General features: G+C 42.2%; 1 protein-coding gene across 3 annotated transcripts in view; it reads right to left on the reverse strand.

The window, feature by feature from the left end:
* Positions 1-1,295: 1,295 nt before the first annotated feature.
* The window catches only part of LOC131473585 (inhibitory synaptic factor 2A-like), a 29,250-nt gene continuing 7,178 nt past the window's right edge, over positions 1,296-23,367 (reverse strand). For 2 of the 3 annotated variants that reach the window (XR_009242191.1, XR_009242192.1), the window contains 4 exons: positions 20,395-21,565; positions 14,508-14,579; positions 4,100-4,539; positions 1,296-2,976 (listed from right to left, as the gene is read on the reverse strand). Coding sequence is in view for 1 of the 3 variants with exons in the window: in XM_058650877.1 (XP_058506860.1) it covers positions 4,353-4,539; positions 14,508-14,579; positions 20,395-21,560 (1,425 nt within the window). In the remaining 2 variants the exon portion in view is untranslated. Of the gene's footprint in view, positions 4,540-14,507; positions 14,580-20,394; positions 21,566-23,367 lie in introns of all 3 variants that reach the window. The other variant, XM_058650877.1, reaches the window with a different exon arrangement.

The following is a 23,367-nucleotide window of genomic DNA, read 5'->3' on the forward strand; positions in this document are numbered from 1 at the left end:
AAGACAGGGGCTCGTCAAGCAGAGAGGAGAGCAGCTTGATTGGGACTAAAGCACATGCGCCTGATGGATCAAACCTCGGATCTATGATGCGACAGACAGCGCAGTCGGCTTGTGCCGTTTGGAGATCAGATATCTTACGGCGCTTTTACGTTATACAGTTCGAGCACGACTCGACTCTACTCTTCGGTGTACTGAATCATCAAAAAGATTAGTTCAGTACTTCCTGCATGAGACTCGCTGAACTGAAATACGACTGAGTGGTTTGTGATTCGGCTCGCGGGTCACCGGTTTTGGGCTTTTGTCGCTAAATGTTGGAGATAAGCGCATGTTTCGTGATTTTAAAGTCTTTTTGACTGTTACAGATGGCCATCATTCGATGATGACACTCTCTGACCAATCAGTGGGCAGCAGTCTGTTGACGTCACATAGTATCGGCTCAGCTGGCTTGGAACCTCGCCAGAGCCGGTACCAAAAAAGCACCAGGTACCAGGTACTATCCAAAAAAGAAAAGCAAAAAACTCTCTCATTCTGTGTTTTTCATTGTAGCAGTGTTTTGTTCCTGTGTCACCCGGCGACATTCCTGGCTGCACAGAGGAAGTGATTCATTTTCACTTGATTTCATTCAAGTGAAGTGAAATGGCTTCAAACTGCAAACGCTGAGATACGATTGAATGCCACTCGATGGCTAAAACAACCCCGGCTGGTCAGCAGTTTGAGGGAATAAATGCTTAATTCAGCTGGGTGGTGTCGGGGTCAGGGTGTGGTGGGATGTAGAGGCACCAGCAGCGTTTAGGTGATTACTCACAATTCCTCAGGTGAGTGACATAAGTTCCACACTGGAGTGTTAAGGGTTAGCACGTAGCCTAAACAAGCAAATGACACTGATTTATCATCGGTGTGTAAGATCCGCTGTAAGTTTGAGAAGCAGCATCGTTACACACGTGGAGATCACTACACAATGTTGTGTTTAATGAGTGATAACGAGAAAGCAGCAGAGAGGCAGAAAGAGTGGGAGGAAGACAGTGATGCTGGTGGAGGTTGCATCTGTTCCTGCTATTGAGAAGTAATCACGTTAAAAGGAAGACGAGGGAGCTGAACCGCCGCACTGCTGCTGAGTCCTGGTCGTGATCCAACTCTGCTTCACTGGAGAACAAAAGATGCAAATGGAGCGCTTGACACCGTGAGAATGCAGCCCAGGCTGTGGAGCTACTGCACCCATGTGCTGGTGTCACACGCGGTAGACATGGAACACCAAATCACCTAAGGTTTAAAATGTTTTAATGGTGTAGAAACAGTAGAAAAAAATGCACATCATATTGCACATGATCACTAAATTGCACTTTCTCAGAGTACAGATCTTTGCGTGAAAACTGGCGACCTGAATAATGGCATCTACAGTGTAACATAACAATGGGAGGCCTGACATTTTCATAGACAACTAACAGTCCCGTGATCTCGATAAAGTAAGAGCTGCCGTTCCAGTGTGTAAGGATTAGTGTCATCTAATGGCCAGATTACAGATTGTAATAAATTATAATAAGTGGAAGACTCCTTCATTCACTCCCCCCTTTCTAGAGTGTGGCATGGAACTATGGTGGCCTTCACTTACCAGAAAGGATGCCATTATTCTTCATTTGTCTACAAAGCGTTTCCTTCTAAACGCACGCTCTGGCTGGTTTGTCCATATACAGCAGGCTGCTGTACAAACATCATAGTGGTCGCCTGTAATTCATAAGAAAGGCTTATTCTCATTTTTAAGTGATTATACACACATACTTATAGATAGAATATCACATTTTTGCCAATAGACCTTCCTAAATATTACACACTGGAGGTTAAATTAAACGATTGCCAGCTCGTGGCGAGAAGATTGCTACCGTAGTCCTTTAGCACTGTGCATAGCCCTTCTACCCTTGCAAAGTTCAGTGCACAGTTGTGTGTGTGTGGGTTTGGTAGACAGGTGTGTGGTGTTTCTTGTTTTCTGTTGCGGAAAAAGCAAAAAAAAAAAAAAAATTAATTATACAAGTTGCAGGTTGTAATTGAATTGCAAGGAAAATCAATATTACAAAATAGCACTTAAAAATGTTAGCTCGCCAGTGTTAGCTCACATTAGTGCGAGTTCAAGCTGATTTGCGAGGTAAAATCGGAAAATCCTTAACAGCACTTCAAAGCTCACATGAAACGTGACAACCTAAAAATGGAGTGGGTACTACAGGTTCACTGTGACACACACACACACAGAAGGTAAGACTCTTAATGGACTCGCAGAGAAGTGTTAAAATAGCTTTTACTTTTGTTTCTAATTCAAATAAAAGCAAAAACAGCATGTACATCGTCATAGAAAATACTCTGCCTTAGAAGTCGTAAAAACATTACAACGTGTATGCTGTTAAAATCGGACACCCAGAGTACTTCTGCATTTTTTAAATTTTTTTTTTAAACAACTGTACCTGCTTCAAGAGGAGGGGCCGGAATACGTGTATGTGTGTGTGTGTGTTTTGAAATTTCATCTCCAACTTAGCATAAAAGCACAGACATTTATTTCAAAATATGAACTTAGTGGAGCTAAAAGAAGAGGACGCAAGACACAGTGAAGCACAGGAAGCAAAATGGAGAGACAGAGAGAGAGAGATAATGGGACACAGAGAGAGGGAGAGGGGACGGGGACGGGGGGTATTAACCAAGGCAGGCAGATGTTCAGTCAGTCAGATGCACTGAGATGTTAACATGATGTTAGAGAGATAAAGATGATGGAGAAAGAGAGAGAGAGAGAGAGAGGGAGTCGACAGGGTTATAAGAACAGCAGTGTCATACTGTCATGTACTGTACTGTGTTTCAGTCTCTTGCTCATGTTCCTCTCTATAGTCAAATGTTTGTGCTTTGCCGGAGGTTGGGGCTGATGTCCATTCAAAGATTATAGCTTCACTCATAAAGGCCCTCGACATGGCGCCTCCTCTTGTCGCCAAGCAATATGCTCTGAGGGGGGAAGAAAAGGACAAAAAGTACATTGCATTGGAGGATGCAATAAAAAGACGTTAACATCAAATGAGAGCATTCACTCAGCATTTAAAGGGGCCTATGTAAGAAATGTGTTCCATGAACTCATGAAACGACCACGGTTACGGCATCTGAGATAAAGATACAGTAACGGTAAGAGTTATCGACATCGGACATGTTCACGTCTGGATGTTACGCTTGTTAGAATATGTAAATAATAAGAAATGGAAACAAATTCTAACATGCTAGACTTTTCGTCGGGGTGTCACAGAGCGACCCAGACACTAATGGCGTGTTTCAACCTGCTCGACTCGGCTCGGCACGGCACGGTTTCCACTAGCATTGGTACTTTTTTGAGTACCTGCTCTGGCGAGGTTCCAAGCGAGCTGACGCGTCACAGGAAGAGACATCCGACACAAGAACAAATGCCGAACTGTAGTTCAGTTAAAAAGACTGAACAATCTTAAAAATGTAGGTTAATCTCCAACAATTACCAGTGAAATGTCTGAAAAGTCAATATTCAACAGCGATTCTAACTGATTCTAATGATTCAGTTACACTGAAAACAACTGCTTTACACGTCAAAATGAAGTTTCATGCAGCCGTACAGTGGTGCCTCCGCCCGTGTTGAGTCGGTACCAACCAACCTAAACCGTGCCGTGGCGAGGCGAGTCAAGTCGAGCTGGGACCATAGTGGAAAAGGGCCAAATAAACTTGACATTTTGAATCCTGGCATCTTTTTTTCACCTGAAGTCGTTTATTTTAAAACTGCAAACATGTTTCCCATATTTTCTGGATGCGTTCTAATAGAGTGATTGAGAAATAATTACACGGAAAGGCCATAATATCATGATTAAAACAACAAATCTAATGAAGTCTGTTTATTTATGTTATGTTTGTGTATGCGTATGAACACAGTGTAAGGCCGGGTACAAGTGCAGCTCCTTGTTTTCTTGTTTCGGAAACTGTAGAAACCAACGCACAGTGTTTTCAGTTTAATTAGCAGCAACCATTTTTAATGCCAAATGCTGCTTATATATATATTTACATATACTCCATTTAAATAACTTACATCTTAAAAAAATACATAGTATCTGCTCACCTAGGTTTTTGCAGGTGTGTATGGACGCTCTCCGGCATACATGCCAGAAAAAGGTTTGACAGACTTTAAAATGTTCAGTTTTTTTCGTGTCCCCCTCCAGCTGACTTGACGTGCAGTCTCAACTCAACGGAAGTGGTTTTTCTGTCGCCTCACGAGTCGATTCCTCCCTCTGAATATTTCTTTATCCGTCTTTGAGAACCACAGGGATACGAACGTGCCCACAACAAAGGCCTTTTCCCCCGGAAGCTCATGTTCATAGGAACCAGAGTTTCCAGCGTGCATGCTTTTTGGACTCGGACTTGGACTTGCGTTTGGGAGTGGACGTGAACACTTCGTTAGAGTAAGGCAGAGCAGCAGGACATTGTTGGCTGTCCAGGGGGCAGAGTCTCTTCATCAGAGCCTGCAGCTTGTCCTCCTGCTGCTTGAAGTCGAGCTCAACACTGCAACACAAGGCATAAAAAAAGGTAAGAATATTATCTGCTTGGAGACGTGAGATTCTTTTGAACAACAGCCAAAGGTTTTTAAAGTTTGTGGGTTTTTTTTTTTACTTATTTTTCATAATTGACTTCAGATAGAAAGTGGGAAATGAACAGTTCAAATGCCCTGACAGGCAACACTTTATCTTGTGGCACACATTCATATTTCAGAGACTCTGTGTATAATAGACTTTGTGTATAATTCCATTGCATCATCTCACTGTTTTTTAAGTAGTCATACGGCTTTTCCTGCATGGTGAAGATAATATTTGTATTTTTAGAACAACTGCTTAAATATGGGTTACCCCCTGACATTAGATGTCAGTGTAATCCCGGGCTGTTTATTTTTTTCTTTTTATGTGATTTTGTTCTGGTAACTTAGTTGATCTCTCTCTGATTAAATCTCTCAGGCGTGCGAGATGCGTGGGGCTAAATCCCATCCAAATGAAACTATACTGAAAGGCCAAGCAGACCTTGATTTACTGTCTGTGTTCAAGCCTGAGAAAAATGCACCATTATAAACCGTCTCCTTTCACTTTATTGCTATTGATTTGTAGCACTGTCTTAATGTATTTATGCCTGGTGTGTGCACATCATTGTGCACAAGACGTTGTAGACAAATTACAATCCTGAGCAAAATTTAATTTCCTGTTGCTTATCAGTATTAATTTAATACCATTCATTTATTCGCATTTCTACTATCAATACTTGACTTTAACACCCTATAAATAATCTATAACCCGACGCATCGTGATGGAAAGTGATGTGCGAGATGCAGAAGGAGTTCTAGGAGACTCTTTTGGGCAAAACGTCAATAAAGCCAATCGGAGTTTTCGCTTGTCATTCAGTTCATTCAGTGCGTCGCTATTTAAACGGCAAATGCAAGAAACTGGAGACGTGAACAATCCTCTGCTGCCGGTGGGTCCGGCTGAGTGTAAAAACAGAAGAGAACAGAATAAAGAATAATAATAATAAAAAAGAGGAGAGGCTAAAAAGGGAAAAAGCATGTGCAAGTCAGGTTTTTGGAGATTGGTTTAGGGTTAAGACTGCACAGGATAAGGAACTGCACTATTTAACCTGCTTATAACTGATGAGGAAGATGAGGAGCACTGAAACAAGCGTGAAGATACCGCACCATTGTCTTAAGACCAGTTTTGCAGTGACTTCCGAGATACCAATGTGCTAAACCACACCTCATTTTAGGACCGACACACCCACTGATTGACAAGCGATGTACCAACACAACAAGGACACGGGGCATGGAAAGGACAACTGAGTTGGTTGGAAATGACACTTGTGTGTAAGATTTCACAGTGAATACTACGACCTGCAGGAGAAGGAGCTCTGAAGACCCGAATAAAAGCTGCGCCTGCAGACGAGGAGAGGTCTTCTTTGACCTTGACATGTCAGATGTCATCTCTTCCCAGACAAATAGATGTTAAAGCACAAAGCTTGCACTGATAGAGGAGCTGCTTTGATGGGCAGTGTAATTAGCTCGCTGAATGATACGCCGTACTCAAAGTGACATAATGAAGTCTGGGAACTGTCCTCACCCTTGAGATAAGTGTCAGTTAGGAGCACGGCTCTATTAAAGATTGCAGCAGAAATCCCCGCGCTGTATGGCGCTTTGCTCCTCTTATAGTTCCTCATGCATTCATTCATTCATTCATTCATTATATGAGGGTCACGGAGTGCACCCTGGAAAGTCGAACAATTCAGAGTGTCTGAATAACCTCCGCATGTTTTTGGACTGCGGGAGGAAAACGAACCTGAGTCTTTTTGCTGTGAGGCATCAGTGCTAGCCACTATTCCACTGTGTGGCAGTTTTGCAACAGTCTCCTCTGAATGCTGAAGCCTGTATCTCAGCAGAAGTGCTGATTCTTGCTTTACACCTCCTCTTATTCACATTATTAAGTATTTCATTTCCTTTTTTTATCTCAATTTGTACCTTTTGTTTTAAGTTAAAATCTCTGTGTGTCTCCGCCGCTGAAATAACGTTGACTGGCAATAACGTTGACTGGCAGAACCACGGCGGCAGCACACAGAGAAACACAGAATAGCCTCAGCAATTATTGAGCAATTAATCACTTGGCAGATCACTGCAGCTACTGTGCACGCTGTGGGCAAATGCCTCGGTAGGAAGCCAAAGGCAGCGCTGTACAATGCGGGTGGCACTGTGGAGTAGGTGCTTCAGTGAACAAAAGCCCGTATATGTGATATCATCGCTGCACAAAAACAGATTGAAGGGGATGGAGTCAGGGGCTTTTTCTAGGGCATTAAGCAAAGCAGATTAATCATCTTTTTTTAGCGAGGCAGTGTGAGGAGCTGTCGCTGTGATCAGCGGCGAGGCCGTTTGTTTGTCGTGGTGCGCTGAGCAACATTCAATGATTGTAGCTCCGGGGGGGGGGGGGGGGGGGGGGGGGGGGGGGATTGTTGCTGCTGTGAGGTGCCTTTTTAGCACGGAGTAAACTCCATTCATTCAGCAGCACATACAGTACCTGCTCGCTACTGATCTTGTCAGGCACAAGCAATGGTGAACTCTCAAAGCAGAATCCAGACAGAGAAACAGTTCAGGGTCTTTATTTCAGGTCAGGCTTCGGCACACAGAGATCAGTCCAAAACAGGCAACAGTATCCAAATCGGCAAAGTCCAAACACAATCACTAGGGAACCCAAAAAATAACGCTGGAAACTCTCACACAAGGGCAAAGACGATCTGGCACTGAAGGAGGGGAAGACCAACACTGTGACACGGGTGCAACACATTAGGGCGGGGCCAGTAAATCACACAGGAGGGAAACTTGACAGGAAGTGGATCAGACATGAGTAGCAAAATAAAACAGGAACCACTGAATGAATAGAAAAACAAATAACATAAATTAAAGGGCCGAACAGGACATGACTGTTCTCTGTTTCTGCTGCTACTGGCACCTTTCAGCGTAAAAGTCATTCCTCCTCCCATGATTTTCCCTTCGGCCATTCACAGTTCAAAGTGTCCACTTGACGAGACGAGCGGTTGAGGCCTGATATAGTGCAACATCCGAACGTCATGATGGGCCGAAGTAGACAAAACCACCAGAGAGTGACAGTTACTTCCTCTACTGACAGGCAACAGTCCAAGCATGAACTTCCCAAAGGTTATGCTAATCATATCCACAATTTCTTCCCCTGTCATGTATGTCAGATAGAAAAAGCCATTCCTGTCGTCCATCACATGGTTTGCTGCTTCGCAGGAACACACACACACACGCGGAGTCAAATGCAACCTCATTAATGAGAACAAAACAGAAAAGACAGTCTTGACAACTGCTCACCAAAAACAACCTCGGCTCCCACATCAGTGTGGGACACGAGCGCTAATTAGCTCCTTGCATCTTATTACATTCATTTCCCCAAACTTAACTCTTTTTTTTTTTATCAAAGTCATTGTTAGTCCCAAATTGGAAATGCTGCATTTAATACTTTACATCAAACGCCGCCTTAAATGCTTTGATCCGAGCATGTTTTAGACCGGGTCTCCCCGCCGTTCTCCACAGTGACTCACAGTGGTAGGCCAACTGATGCTTTTGTAAATCTTGTTTCAAGTAGAGATGCGCTGTAGGTTTAAAGCAGCAGTGGGCAGGGCTGCGAGGGAAGAGTAGCTGATTGTTGGCTTTAATTTGCAGGTTGTTAAAATGCTAATGTGTTGGGGGTCATGGCTCTCCTCCCTGAGCTCTTATCATCAAACGAGCGTGGACAGAAAGACTTTTTTGTTTTCCAGATGACTCGAGGCACTCTCTCCATCTGTGAGACTCTCTGCTGATGTTGACACTTGTTTAATTGTGTCCATTCTCTGACTCTCCTTTTAGGGTTCTTTGCGGCATAAGTAGCTGTTGTCAGTGCTGGAGCAGAAAATCTGTATGTAAAGTAAAGTTGCCCTCTTTCTTTCTACGGGTGATTTCCAACTCTTAATAACATCCCGTTATTAGTCAAAGCCTGCTGCAGTGGGACAGAATTAGCAAATGTCGTCCTCTCCTTTACATTATACTGTTTAATAATGTAATTACTGATCAATAATGCAGCACTTTTAAGTATTATATTCCTTTATATGATTGTTTCACCAAAAATATTGACAAAAAGGCCGTAATCGATTAATCAATTAATTGTTTGGTCAATACGATGTCAGAAAATGTCGATTGGTGTTTCCCCAAACCTCAAATGTCTTTTTTTTAATGGATTTCATTGACACGGGGAGTAAAGTAACCAAAACATATTCACATTTAAGAAGCAGGGAAATCAGAGAGAGTGTGTTTCCCATGCAGCTCTATAACATAAACCGATAAACCTTAAACTGAATGAATTTTTATTTTCATTTTGTGCAAAACGGATGACAAACTGTGAGTGTGGGTCTCGTGGACTGAATCATTGAAGCCCATGGCCTAATTTATCGACCATATAGATTCAGCCTTTCTCCCCCTCCATTTGTATTCACCCTATGTATGCCCTGTTTGTTGCAGTGATGTATGAGATGCTGCAGTGTGCTGTGGAGACTGTCAGGATGCAGCTGAAGTCTGGATAAAACCCACAGATTGACTACCTGAGTGCAGTAGCTGCTTCGGTCACAAATTTATTGTACATGGAGAAGCAGGGGATGGGGGTGGGGGGGGGGGGGTGATCTGTCTCTGGGGCTGCTAATCTTGGTTACAGTTAACTAGGGTCAGAAGTCCGTTGGACCAATTTGGATTGTTTTAACTTCCCTCTTTGTCCTTCCAAGTGAGGCGTCAGCAAGGTTATTTGTTCTTTTGCCCTGTCAGCATATTGACTTAGCCGATAAATAGATGTTTTATATAGAATACAAGGCTGGCGATGAGATCATACAGCTGTTTAAGTAATGAGGCTGTTTTAATGCCATAGTAAAAAGTACATCCAAAATAAGTAGCCGATCTATAAAAAGCAGGGATAAAGAATAAAGAAAAGGCGTAAACACAATTCCGTCTTAGTCAGGTTTGTTGCTGCTTCGTTTCGCAGAAGAATACTAAACGCTTCTATTTGCAGACTTTAAGATATTTATGACAACTGCTTTGGCAGAGATAGGGCCGTGATAGATAACCGCCTTCCTCGCCAACTGCAGCTCCTCTCCATCTAATGACAGGCGGAAAAACCGGTCCGGTCGAAGCAAAACAAAACAAAAAAAACCCAGCAACTATTTACTGATGCAGAGCAGAGATGAAATGGTAATCTTCCACTTGATTATTTTGACTCAGGATGATCTTTTCTCCTTGTGAACCAACTATTCAGCCAAGTTGCTTCACACAGGGTTGGCACACTTTGTCTCATCTAACTATGATTAGGAAAATGAAGGGAAACAAGTATTTATATATATATATATATATATATATATATATGTATGGTGTAGGGCTTTTCTCGACTGTACAGTAGACTTCTTGAGTCAGTCTCACAAATTGCCTGACTGTTAAGTCTATAATGTTCACCTCTCAGTTGACTTAGATGCCAGTGTACGCCATCACTCCAATTATCTGACATAATTAAACCGTTGTTACAGTCGTCAAAAGTACGTGAAACGGGCAACGCCGCTCGCAGCCTCGCTGCCGTTGGCCTCGTTCTTCCTATCTTCTACATAACCAGTTCAAACCATTACCTTGAAAGCAACACTTACAGTAATGACTGAACCTATGAAAACAAATCACTGGGAAGTCCTTTCAGATCAATACCGACACACACACACACACACACACACACACATAGGTTTGTGCAGTATTCAAAGTGAGGACTCTCATATGCATTCCCTAGCCCCTTACCCCAACCTGAACCATCACAACTTACTAAATGTTGCGTCCAACCCTAACCACAATTCAACTCTTAACCATTAACTTAACCACTGTGAAGGTTCTGCCTCATTAGGACCAGGTTTATGGTCTCCATGACGACTACTGGTCCTGACAAGGTCAGTGTTTGTGCCAGAAAAGGTTCTTAAGAGGTAGCAAATACAAGTCCGCACACACACAGTGCAGTAAAACAGGAGCTGGTTAGAGTGTGTACATGCTGTTGTCTAATTCTGAGACTCCACCTAACAGGAAGGTCCTGAATTATGAAGTATTGAGTGTTGTTGCCTGGAATGGCCAGCAGCATTTCAGGTCAGGTTTATTATCTTCTTCACCGTGTCCGTTGTGCGTTCGTCTGTGTGTGTGTGTGTGTGTATGTGTGTTTGTTTGTTTTACTTGAACCAATTTGCACAAATGTGTTGACCTATTGATGGGATTGGAAAACATCCATTTGTCTACTGTGCAACTTGAATTATATCATGAATTTTAGAAGAGCTCGTGAAGAGTGCATTGCTGGAATTGATGGCGCGGATAAAAAAAAAGAAAAAGAAAAGTGTAAATAAATTATTTACGGCTGTAATATAAAAGAGAAAAGCTAAGCTCTGCAGTGTTAGTGAAGCAAACGGCTTATAGTTCTCAGATATTTGTGTCTACTTTAAATCACATTTTCATGAAGAATCTTCTTCTTCTTCTGAAATTTGATCAACGCGATTGTCAAAATCATACTTATTAACGCTCTGTGTTTTCAATTTTCATATCAAATAAGAAAAAAATAATTTTTTTTCGCAGCAATAATCCACCTCATAGCTTATTGATTTTCCTTTGTTAGCCAGTCACCTTTTCTCCTCTCTCATTTCTCCACACATTGACACTGAAACTCTGCCAAACATAACATTTTAAAGGCGCCACACACTTTCAAAACCTGCGTTCATGCTCTGCTCGCCTTTGCCAAAAACACTGCAGGTCTCGTCGAGTGAAAATGGAAGACAGAGAATATTCTTTTGTCAAACAAATATTCTTATTTCTTCAAAGATATTCAGATCCGCCGCCTGCTGCTGACTGATCAAACACAAACATGGAAACATCATTAAATAATTACTTTGGGAATGAAGTAAGTAATTTATTCTATCTAATTGTTCGCTATTGTGATAATCAATCAGTTTGGAGTGTTTTGATAATAATAATAATAATTAAAACAAGCTCTCAGATGAAATCCTTAAATTTTGTGGGCAAAACAAATCATTTTGACAAAGATTTATCAAGACTTGTTTGACATTTTACAACAACTTTACAAACAACTGACACATTAACTGATGACAAAAATAAGGATTTTCACTCGGTCTTGTCTCGTTCTCGGTCAAAGCGGACTCGGGATTTTATTTCAAGACCGGTCAAGACCACAACTGTGGGGATATCAATAAATTGCCTGTGCATTTTTTGGATTAACTTGTTAATATCATTACTGTGATTTTGCATAAATCGCATTGCTTCAGGTACAAACCGATAACGTGACTTATTTATCATTTGAAATTTTTGTCACCGTTAACGGTTTTGTAACCCCTCCCGCCCCCTTTCACACGCCCCCCACAAAAGTGTATGTGAGTGACAGGAGAAGAGGCCGTGAGAAGATGTCAACCAACTCATCGATAATAGAATTTGGTTACCTGAACCACTAAGACTTTTTGCCCATAAATACCTCCAAAAGAAAACACTGCAATTTACACTAACGGTCTTGATCTTGTCTCGGTCTCGACCCCTCAAAGTCTTGGTCTTGTCTCAGTCTCGACCCCTCAAAGTCTTGGTCTTGTCTTGGTCTCGATACATTGTGGTCTTGGTCTCGACTTGGTCTCGAGACAACAACACTACCTGACTCCTCTGTTAAATATTGAGATTTTTGACGTTTTCCTTTGCTAAATGTTGGAGATTAACGCACATTTTCAAGATTTTTACCTGACCAACAGTTTGCCATTGTTCAGTTTAATTCTTGTGTCAGACGTCGCGCTCATGACACTCAGCTCCGCTTGGAACCTCATGAGGTACCAAAGACGCCATTTGACACCTACGGCGTAGAACCAGAAATACTTCCACACACCACTCGATGTCATGGCTGTCCATTCAGAAGAATGGTTTCATGACACACATCACTGTCTCATTTATCCTGATCGGCTAAGAGAGCATTCAAAGTGGATCCAAGACAAAACTGCGCCTCTAATGGCGACCGCAGTAACTCACTCAGACAGTCTGATGAGCTTCTTGGCTGCATATTTTAAACTTGAATCAATTTTCTACGCATGGGATGACGGTCTTTGTACAGAGCGTCACTGACAACCGGCTCCTTCTGCAGACACCGGCTGCAGAACATCTCTGCATCGCTGGCTCACAGCTTCCCGCACATAGTCAGGCTGGCTTATTGAAAACCGGGAGGAGACAATGCATATCATCAATTCTCATTTCCCTTTGCACGGGTCCACTGCAGATGAAAAGGAATCAAAAAAAGAAAGAAAGAAAAGAAGGGTTTTGCCCAAAGGACGCATTGTTTGATATGTCACGAGTCCCCGATGGTATCAAGACCCCTTTGTTCTTGCGAAATCATGACAATGACGACGTGTTAACGTCACACACTGCTCCGCTATTTCCCCTCCGAGGTTTAAACTTAATGAGTAACACCTGCTCGTGAGTGAAGCGACATCGACAGTTGATCATAAGCATAATCAAGGTGCTGCTGTTAGAAATCTCCCACTGACACGGTTGGGGAGTGGCTGGACATGAATTTAGATGCCGGAGAACATCCCAGCGTGAGCGAGCCACGACGTAGACGGGAGGTGGTCAATGAGGTATGATAGTCATTGAGATGCACCAGAGAGTACATTTAATTAAAGGTGACGGAACACTGGGAGGGACGCAGTCGGAGGAGTTTCTCCCCCAATAGCACCTTTTTAATTAGAGACACTTGTGGAGTGAGAGAACTTTCATTTTATGTCATAATTGCTCTTATTTTATTTGCTGATTAGTTGCTAAAATCAACATAGTCAACAAGACACTTGCCCAGATTTAGACAATTAATTCATTTCAGTTCTGAAAGTGTTTTTAACCCCTGTGTAGAAAAACCCTGGGCAACACGGAAATTATGTTTATGCCCATAAGTGAAACATCCTATTATCCGGGGAAATTGTGAAATTGGTAACTTAAATTAGTTTTGATAAAATAAGACAAATGAAATGTCAGCCCTTGTCTCTAAAAGAAAATAGAGCATTATTGGAGGTGGTTAATGTTAATTTATTGTTTTGATTGTCTTTGTTAATGGTTTTGAGTTCATGTGACAGCAAGTGACACAGAGTGGGAGAGATCTCCAAACAACTTTCTGTTTCCTTTTCTTTTTTAAAGAACAAGGTAACAACAGAGGAGGCTGTGGATTTGAAGTGACAAATGACACCGGGTCACAGCTAGATTGGATTTCCCACCTGCTTCTGAGGCATTTTTCAGTGTCCAACGTATGATATCACTTGTGTCTGTCTCTGTGACAATACAGTGGTTTAAAACTGAAAAATCACACAGATGACTGCTGAGAGGGCACAGAAATAACCTCGCATTTCATGTGATTCGCCCTCAGACACCCAGCAATGGAAACAATCAGTGCAACATACACGACTATAGTGAGGTAAAGGGCCACTCAATATAAATATACACTTTTTTTTTACTAATTTCCAGAGATAATTAGTGTTATTCGATCATCAGAGAGTGGATCTGAGACACACGTCTCATTCCCATGACAACAGAGGAAGTTGGGATTGTAAAAAACAACAACAATGACTAAAAGTCACTTCCTTCAAAGAAAATGAAAGCCCTACACTGCTCTTTACTGTGTTTCTGTCGAGTTTTACGAGTAAAAGATCTGAAATAGAATGTGAATTAAACAAACAGCAGCATCATGATGATTTTAAAACCTTTCACCTTTTCATTTTTTATGATCCTCACTGTTCCCCACAATTCTCTCGTCAAATCAGTGTATATATGCATAAGAACTTGCCCACTAAACACCTCTCATAAGCATCAGTTTCCCTTTAAGACACAACATGGATGAAACACTGACAGTGGAAAAAAGGGGCCCCACCTGTAAATGATGCACGCGCTGTTTCGACAAGTGTCACAATTTGCTGTGTCTTGTCCCGTTCGGTAGGTGAGCCTGTGAAAAGAGAGATGAGAAGATTTGTGTTGAGTTCCCCAGAGACGAGCTGCAGCTTCATGTTTTAGCACCTGTGGGCATCACATATCAGCAACGATTTGTTCGGCGTGTTGCGTTTTCACCCCGTGTTGTTTATTCCCAACAGTTGAAAATGCAGCAGAGGTTTCTTATACCGTGTTTCCCTCAGATTTGAGTGAATGGAGTGTGTAGAAGATGTAGTAAAAACATCTGTATTCTGCAGGCAAAAGGATGTAAAAAAAATCAAAGGATCCACAGTTTTTGCAGATTTCACAGACATCCCCTTCACCTATTGGACGACACCAGCTGTCAATCACACTGGTGTCCACTCAAACAGTATGTGCTGCACTTTATCATCCATTTTTCTCCATATGGGAACTTCAGTTACAAAACTGACATTATCTATTATTGATCAAGACCTGGAACTAGCAATGAAGACCATTAACTTCTCAAGAAAGTGTTTACTGACATCATAAGTCACCTCTTGGTGATTAAGTGCTACTTCAGTTATACTTATTTTCATTCTCAGTGTGATGCGCTTCAGAGATGGCAGTGCATACAAATGAATACACAATAAACAAAGGCATAACACAGCATAGCATTAGGAGAGTTGATTAAAAGCAGTTCCACTCATAAGAACTGTCGTTAAAGTTCAATGAGAACAGAACAATTATGAGTCGTGCAGGTTTTTTTCATGGTGGTGACTGCACAGTGGTCAATCTGTCAGCTCTGACTCTGTCCAGAAGGAAGGACAGACACACACTTTACACCCACGAACTGTTCCCTGTGCAGCGTCACGGTTTAAAAGTCAAAGGACGTCCACAAAGGACAAACTGTTTTAGTCCTGACTGACAGAGGCTCATGTGGGGGAAGCACAATTTTCAAAACATCAAACACACTGCGACATTTGTTTGGGCTCACGGTCGATGACGCTCCTCGTTTTGAGTTTCTTCACTTGCAAGTGTGTGTATATTGATATTCAGGCTACAGAGCTGTATGTGTCACTGCATGCAGCAGCAGCAGCAGCAGCAGCAGGCTGCAGTGGTACGGGGATGAGGGGGGAGGGGCTGGCTTATATCGCTGCACATGTAATTGCTTGCTGTTGCCGTAGCCCCCTTTCGCCCTGATGGATGACATGTGGTGGGGGTTGGACCTCAGCGTTCACAGTGACATGAGAGGTGACCTCACTGGGGGAGACAGTGTGGATCGAAAATGCTGATGGGAGCTCAAAGTCAACAAGTTCATCCGTCCTGCCCTCTCCTCAAATGAAGTCTCACGGAACAGCTGTGAGCAAGGACAATAACTCACCGCGCCGCTCACTACGGTCCACACTAGTGCTTTCCTTTCCTGTTGCCTGGCTTGTCCTGTACATCCCCGCAATTTAATCCAATCACATTATCTTAATCTTGTTTTTTTCCCCATGCATTTTACTAAAAAAAAGAGAACTTGTCTTTCATATGAAGGGCAAAATAAAGTGGCTCTTGTGTGATATAAAAGTCATAGAATGGTTTCATGTATAAAGTATACACACATATATATGTATATATATATATATATATATATATATACACATATATATAAATATATATATATACATATATATGTATAAAAACATTCTATGCTTTACCTTTGCTTTATCTTTCTATACTTGTGCATTTCATCCATTTCTTTTGTTGATTATTGTTGTTATTATTCTGCCTCTGTTTGGTCGTCGGGGACAGAAATGATGTAACAAGCAAGTTTTTTGTGTGTTTTTTTACCAGTATAACTCACTTATCAAACATTTTTGTGTTTTCAGTCATGCATTAACGTGTTTGCAGCCATCTCGCTTTACTAGCGCAATGTTGTTGTTTCCTCCATGGACAGTATGTTGACATAAAATCAATCACTTCCTGTGTTCAGAGCGGGATAGTCACCATGTGATATGAGATCAAAACACGGCTAGACTGACAAAATATGGGGAGAATCATGATTCTGACGCATTACAGCTTTAATCATGTTACTAATTTCTTATACATATATAAATAAGTAGGTATGCAGGCATATCTATGGATATTTCTCCTCATCCTCATCATTATTACTGCCTGTGCTGTTGTTGCATGTGTGCGGCCCAGTGTTCCTGCTGTGCTATGTTGAATAACACAACATTCTCTAAGCTGACCTGACTGTTTGCTGCCACAGATTCGCCGGCGCGTTGTTCACCCACGTCAGCTGTTGTGTGATGTGTCGCGTCCTCGTCATTCTAACTTCCCCTGCATGGTATTTTGTGTTGGACTGAAAACCAGTGAACAAAAGCCACAGTCCGGGTCCAGGTCACTTCATCCCCCATGTGGTGCTCTGTGTCTATTCCGGGCTTTTCTACATTTTACACAGGACATAGCGCGGAAATGAAAAGAGCAGCTTTGTGATTAACATTTACAGTTGGCTATTAATAAGTAAAGATCTTATCTGCATCTAATTGTGTCAGTGGAATAATATTATGTCAAAATTAGCATGACTCGGCGCTGATGTGCATCACGCAGAGAGAGAGGGATATTCGAGGGAATGCAAAAAGTATTCAGGTCTACTGCTCCCTCGATCGGATGTTTGTGTTACTTAGTTCGACCCGGTTGAGGGCACAAAATAACCCAACAGATCCAGGCTGCAGTGGACCACAGTATCAGTGCTCTTTGAGGAAAACACACCGTTTCACTCAATGGACTCTGGTGCAGACAAAGTGAATGGTGTACGGGGAGACACAAACTTCAGCTTCCTGCTGGAAAAGAGCCGCCTTAAGGCTCGGTAAAGTGCTAAACAATAAAGCATCCACTTTAGCTGGCTGATTTAATTAGGTAAGCATTTTGTTAAAAGGCTAAAATGTATTTTTATTTTTTTCTCTCTCGGTTTGTCTCAGGTCATAGCTTTGTTTTTGCTGAGCTCAGCGACGCACAGAAAACAAGCAGAGCACAGTCACCTCTGTGTAACACACTGACTTTGTTTTAAAGGTCCAGTGTGTGCTCTTTAAAAGTCTTTACTGGCATTAGTCGAGTATTCTACACAAGACAAAAAATGTGCTCCGCCTACAAAAATCCCAAGCAGTGTGGTACAGGAAGGCCACCGTAGTAACTTCATGAGCTTTGGAAATCAAAGCCCGCCCCACACTAGAGGATTTTCAAATCTGACGCGGGAGACCACAGACACAACGATTTAATGTTTTAATCCCGAGAAAGCACAGACGCAGGACCACACATTTCAGGGAGGAGATTCCAGGGATTTGGGATCTCACAGAAACCCAAGTGATTTAACGTGATTTCAGAACATAAACAGACTCGGACTCTTGGCGTTGTCAGTTAATAGCTTTTTGTGTGTCTGAGAAACACAAAAACAAGTTACACGTTACAAATACAAGTTACGTTTCTAAACAAAAGTACGAAACATCCGTTTCAAATATCATAACATCTTTAATACTTTGATCTGAAATCGACATTAAAATCGCGTCTGTTAACCCCAGATAATCTGGCCCAAATCAGCCTGAAATCGGAAGACACCCACTATTGTTGGAAGGGTCAGATTGGGACCAAAATCTGTCCAACAAGGAGTCCTCTCCTTGTTGTAATCTGCTCTCTCACCATTAGATGTCACTAATTCCTACACAGTGGACCTTTAAATACACCACACAGAAGCCCACTTCAAAAAGGGACGTGAAACCGTTAACAGGCAAATGAGGCAGTTCCCGTTTTGCGCAGCGTCATTGATTCCAACATTTTGTGTGACTGCATCAAACTGAAGAAGATGTGAAACAGATTTACGGGGAAATCAATTATTTCATGTTTGCAGGGGAACAGGTTTCATTTGTTTGTATCTGGTGCACAGCAACACACACACACACACACACACACACGGGGAGAGAAAGTAAAATCCCCCCCCAAACCGAGAAGTAGAAGTAATACTATTATTTTGAATGTCAATAGTGAAGTGAGTAAAACACTTGTGAATTGTGTTTGTTCCCCAGTCAGCTGGATCAACGGATAATAATGTGTCACTGCATGCGTGTGTGTGTGTGTGTGTGTGTGTGTGTGTGTGCGTGTGCTACTGCTACAGACAAATCAGAGAGTGGGGGAGGTTTTATTTCCCTTTCGGTTCATCTGAAAGCGTCGCTTTACAGGAAACTATCTAACTGTTCAGCCATGACAAACAGGGAAGACTTGTTTATGCAGACACGACGATGGGAGGCAGGTTTTGTGTCCTGTAACTGCAGCTTCTCTAATAACATTGAAAGAAAACAACGCAGTGGAGGAGCGGGTTTGTGTTGAGATGAAAGCATAGGTGTTATGAAGCTGCACTAATTGGGCGTCTAAAAGCAAAGTTCCCCCGGAACAAAACTGTGTTGTCCACTGGAGGTGGACGAGGCTTGGATACAATTTGCTTTGCATTTCTAGTGCATTCAGAGAATTGCATTACTGTGAGAGTCTGACAGTGTTTTTAGGACTTAATGAAGCATAGTAATACTCTTTTCCTTCAAAGGTGCATCTCTAATAAAATATGAAATATGAAACTTGTTCTGAGATTAAAGTAGAAAGAGAGACAGCGCTGAGATGTATTTCTTTTACTGTGAACTGAAAAGGGAAATACCCCATTACACAATGTTAGTTGATTATCATATAAAGTTTTATTCAGTCACGGCTTTATGAACCTATGACTTTTCCTCTGTTTCCAACAGCAAGTGAAAGTTTTTCCTAAGTGAGTTACATGAGAGCATTCACGAGTCTTCACGGTCTAATAATTCTCTCGTGCCATCATCGGTTGCAATTAATACCGATTATTCGATTAATCTGTTATTAATCTTCAACTCTTTTTATAATTGATTCATCGGTTTAAGTGTTTTGAATCGATTATCAAAAAATGTGTTAGTTGAAACATCCACAGCATGGATTGCAGTGAAATTTGAAACAGTTTAATGGTTATCGTATCGTTATAGTATCCATTATTATTATCAATGACGTTGGATACAGTGTAATCTGCACGCAGTGACATTAAATTGTTTTATAAGGTAGAAAAAATATGTATATTCAAAAGTACAAGAGGTTTCTGTTACAGTGACACTGCAAGAGTTCACAATGACTCTGAGACGACTCGAAATAAGCAGGAAATTGATTGAGGAAAGTGATTAAACCCTTCATAGTCAATATCCATAAGGAAAATGACTCTGCAAATGGCATTTTGCTTTGGTTTGATGCAGTTGTGAAGAGTGCAGTCCCCGATGTATTATGTCATGCAAGTATTTTGCAAACACAGAAGATGACTCTTCCACACTCAGCACACATTCACTCAGCTGAAAGCATGCAGCATACGGAGGGACATGTTTAACTTCAATATATCAATTCAATATATACTATAAATTATTTTAAAAAAAATGCACCAAAAATGTGAAAGCCAGGTGAGAAAAGCCTATAGGACCCTGGAGTAGTTCCACACTCTTAATCTACATGAATATTTGAGTTCAGGTCATGCGGCCACTGGGCTTTGCCGGGGTGTCACACCTCCCTCCCCTGGTTTCTATTGATCTCACACTGCGCCTCTCAAGAATCCAGCGGACTAAAATACATCAAAGCGACTCAAGAACTTAAATCAATGAATATCACTTAATAGAAATCTGATGAGGCAATAAAAGGTCAGCATTCAGACAGTAATACAGAATTAAAAACAGGTTATTTGAAAGAATAACGCATCACTGTTTGCTAACAGTTAACACGTGTATAATGCATGTGTGGTTGCGTGCACAGAGAGAGGCCTGTGTTGTAAATCTCGCGGTACTCACCCGTCTCTCTGTGCTTCACCTTTCTCCAGCTCCTGTATAACTCCAAGCAGGACCTTGATGGTTTCCTGGCTGGAGCTGATGAGGTTCTCCATGGCCTGCAGCTGTGCTTTGATATCCTTGTCTCCAGATAAGGACATTATCTGCGGACTGCTCCCCATACCTGGGGCTCGCGAGGTGTCTCCTGGAAGAAAGCCCTCATCGCCCCAAGCTGTTTGCTGGAGTTTAGAGGAGGCTGACGCATGCCTTGTCCGATGCTGCCCTTGCGACTGCACGGAACATTTGGCACTGTGGGGAAGTGTCTGTGACTGCTGTTCGTTTGACTGGGAGCCCTTTTTCCGTTTACAGCTAACAGAGGGACTTCCTAAAGACTCCACTTTTGTCAAAGTGTTCCACGCAACAGGGCCCGAGCCCTTTGACTTGTCCGCTAAAAACTCTGTGTCAGCCAGCTGTCTCTTTGAGGACGTGCCAACATCCGTGTTCTCTCTGGATAACACTTTGTGTTTGCTCCTTGTCCCGCACCCCTGGTACTCTTGTTCACTTTTGGAAGGAGGGCTGCTAAGATGGCTCTCCTCCGAGAAGTGTGAATCCGGGCACGAGGGTCCATCTAAACAGTTGGCGCTGGAGAGCAAATCCTCGGTATCGCTGCTGTCATCGGTGTGGTGAAGCAACGCTTTGGTCTGCCCCACAATCTTACCCTTGCACTCAGACGACTCCCCGATAAGTTGTCCGTCCTCGCCCTCCGTCTTTATGTCGCTCAAAAACCCATTGTTTTGTCCTTTGTAGTCTTCCACCAAAGCTGTATGCTTAAACGTATGTCCCTTTTTCCGCTCAAAAGGAAAAGTCTTGTACCGCTTCGTAAGATCCGGTGAGGTCTGGACCCCAGTACTCTTGGTCACATTTGGAATAGAGCGTCTGGCCGGCATGGTCATGTATTTTCGGTGCGTCACTTTACAGGAAATGGATCTGGAGTGTCTTCCCTGGTACTCATTCTGAGCGTCGCAGATATCTTTGAATCGCACTTGTAAGGCCTTGTTTCTCTTCTTCACCTCGCGCTTGCCTGATTCTGGTCCAGATTGGGTATCGAGGCTGTGTGACGGGCCTGTGTCTGAATCGGAGTCATCTGAGTTTGAGAGAACAACGCATTTGATGTCCTCTTTGCTCACCATATTTCCTGAAAAAGATGAAAGATAAGAGACTCAGAGGCTGCTTTCTGCTCTGTTATGATGACCCCAATTCAATTTCTCCTTTTGGGAGCGTAACTTTAGATTCTAGCAACACGCTAGATCACACAGATTAAACAAGTTAAGGCGCAGTAGGGTAAGGCTTTATCAATACATGTAGTAAAAATGTGACAAGGATAAAACATCAAAACACACAAATGATTTCAATTTAGACATGTTTGGAAACTGTTATATGCCGCACACACATCATTTATTCTGTTGTTTCTCTCTTTGACACGGCAGCTCTAAATACTGTAATAACTCGGAGCCATGGCTGCCGTTGCCACGGAGAGAAAGCATGAATCAGTTATATCGAGTTCAAAATGCTTTGCCGATGCCAGTGAGAACAAAACCCGGTGCCATAGCTGCGGAATTATTCAAAAAACAATTCCCCAAATGTGAAATACTGAATAAGTTTAACCTATGGATTCTGGTCACAGTGTCCTCTCAGTCGTAGCGATGCCTGGAACAGAGTTTTAGGGTAAGTGAATGTACACAGGCTTCAACCTTTTGCATAAAGCAAACAATATTTCCATTGAATCTGATTCAACCAGGCTTTCTGTGACTGAGACACAAAGCAGTGTCTAAGGAGCGATCATATGTGATTTCCTTATTGTGTTTGCGCTGTGCTTCCACTATTCAGACGCTATAGGCTCAGTGACTGTTTCCTCTATCAGTTAAAGGCCCATTGTATATAACTTAGGGCGCTTCTATTAGCAGAATTGAATACATTATTCAAAATGATGTTTTCATTAACGTAGGAGAACGGCTGTGATTTCATTACCTTCGAAATAAACAGTTTAATTACACCTCTTCCATGGAGTTCCCCCATGTTTGTTCACAGAGGGTATTCAGTTGATTGCAATATGCAACCTTACCCCTAGATGCCACTAAATCCTACACGCTGACCATTTAATGACCTCAATTACGCGCCTCAAATTGGACACAGTTTTTGTATTAACACAAGGTGCCGAGGTGACAGATCGCTGCTTGACCTCATTAATCTCTCAACCATTGAATAATTGCTATTTATTATAATTGCTATTCATTAGAGTTACATATGTTAAGTGTGTGTGTGTGTGTTTAAAGAATATCTACCGGACTTGAGTTATAGTTCTCAGTTCTACAGACCGGGTTTTGAATTCAACTTTGAGTGGTAAAGATAACTTTTCTTCCAGCTTTTCTTTTTTACAAAATGCACCACTTGGCAGTCGTGTGAGTGTTTGGGGCTTAGCCGCTTCTGTGACTTTCTCCCTTGGCTGATACCATATCTGGGATCTCCTTGTGGATCACTGCAAACTCTCTTTGAGAGAGTAACTGTAAATGAGTTTCCTTAAACATAACGTTCCCTTGGAGTAATGGGGGATTTGCTGATGCCGAGCACAGGGGGAGGCACATTTACATTTATTCTACACATCATATTCAGCTGTTTGTTAGGGAAATATTCCAACTCATACACAAGGTCATAACAACATCTGAACAGCTAAGCTCCTGTTCTCCATGCTGCACTGATACCCTCAGTTGCATTCAGGACCAGCCTTATGTTTACCGCGTCTGCACTCGTGATTATCTCCTGTTGCTGTGTTTGCGTTTGCTTAATAGTATTTTCCTGACAATCTTTGCAGGTGTTTTGTTCTGGAATGGCTGTAGTGTGGATGTTTGTGTTGGCCCAGTAGGCGTTTACGATATAATATACTGTTCCCTGTGCACTCTCGGCTCGGCGGCAGACAAAATGGCCACACGTGCAGCTGTG

Source organism: Solea solea, chromosome 15 (genome assembly GCF_958295425.1).
Source record: "Solea solea chromosome 15, fSolSol10.1, whole genome shotgun sequence".
NCBI lineage: Eukaryota > Metazoa > Chordata > Actinopteri > Pleuronectiformes > Soleidae > Solea > Solea solea.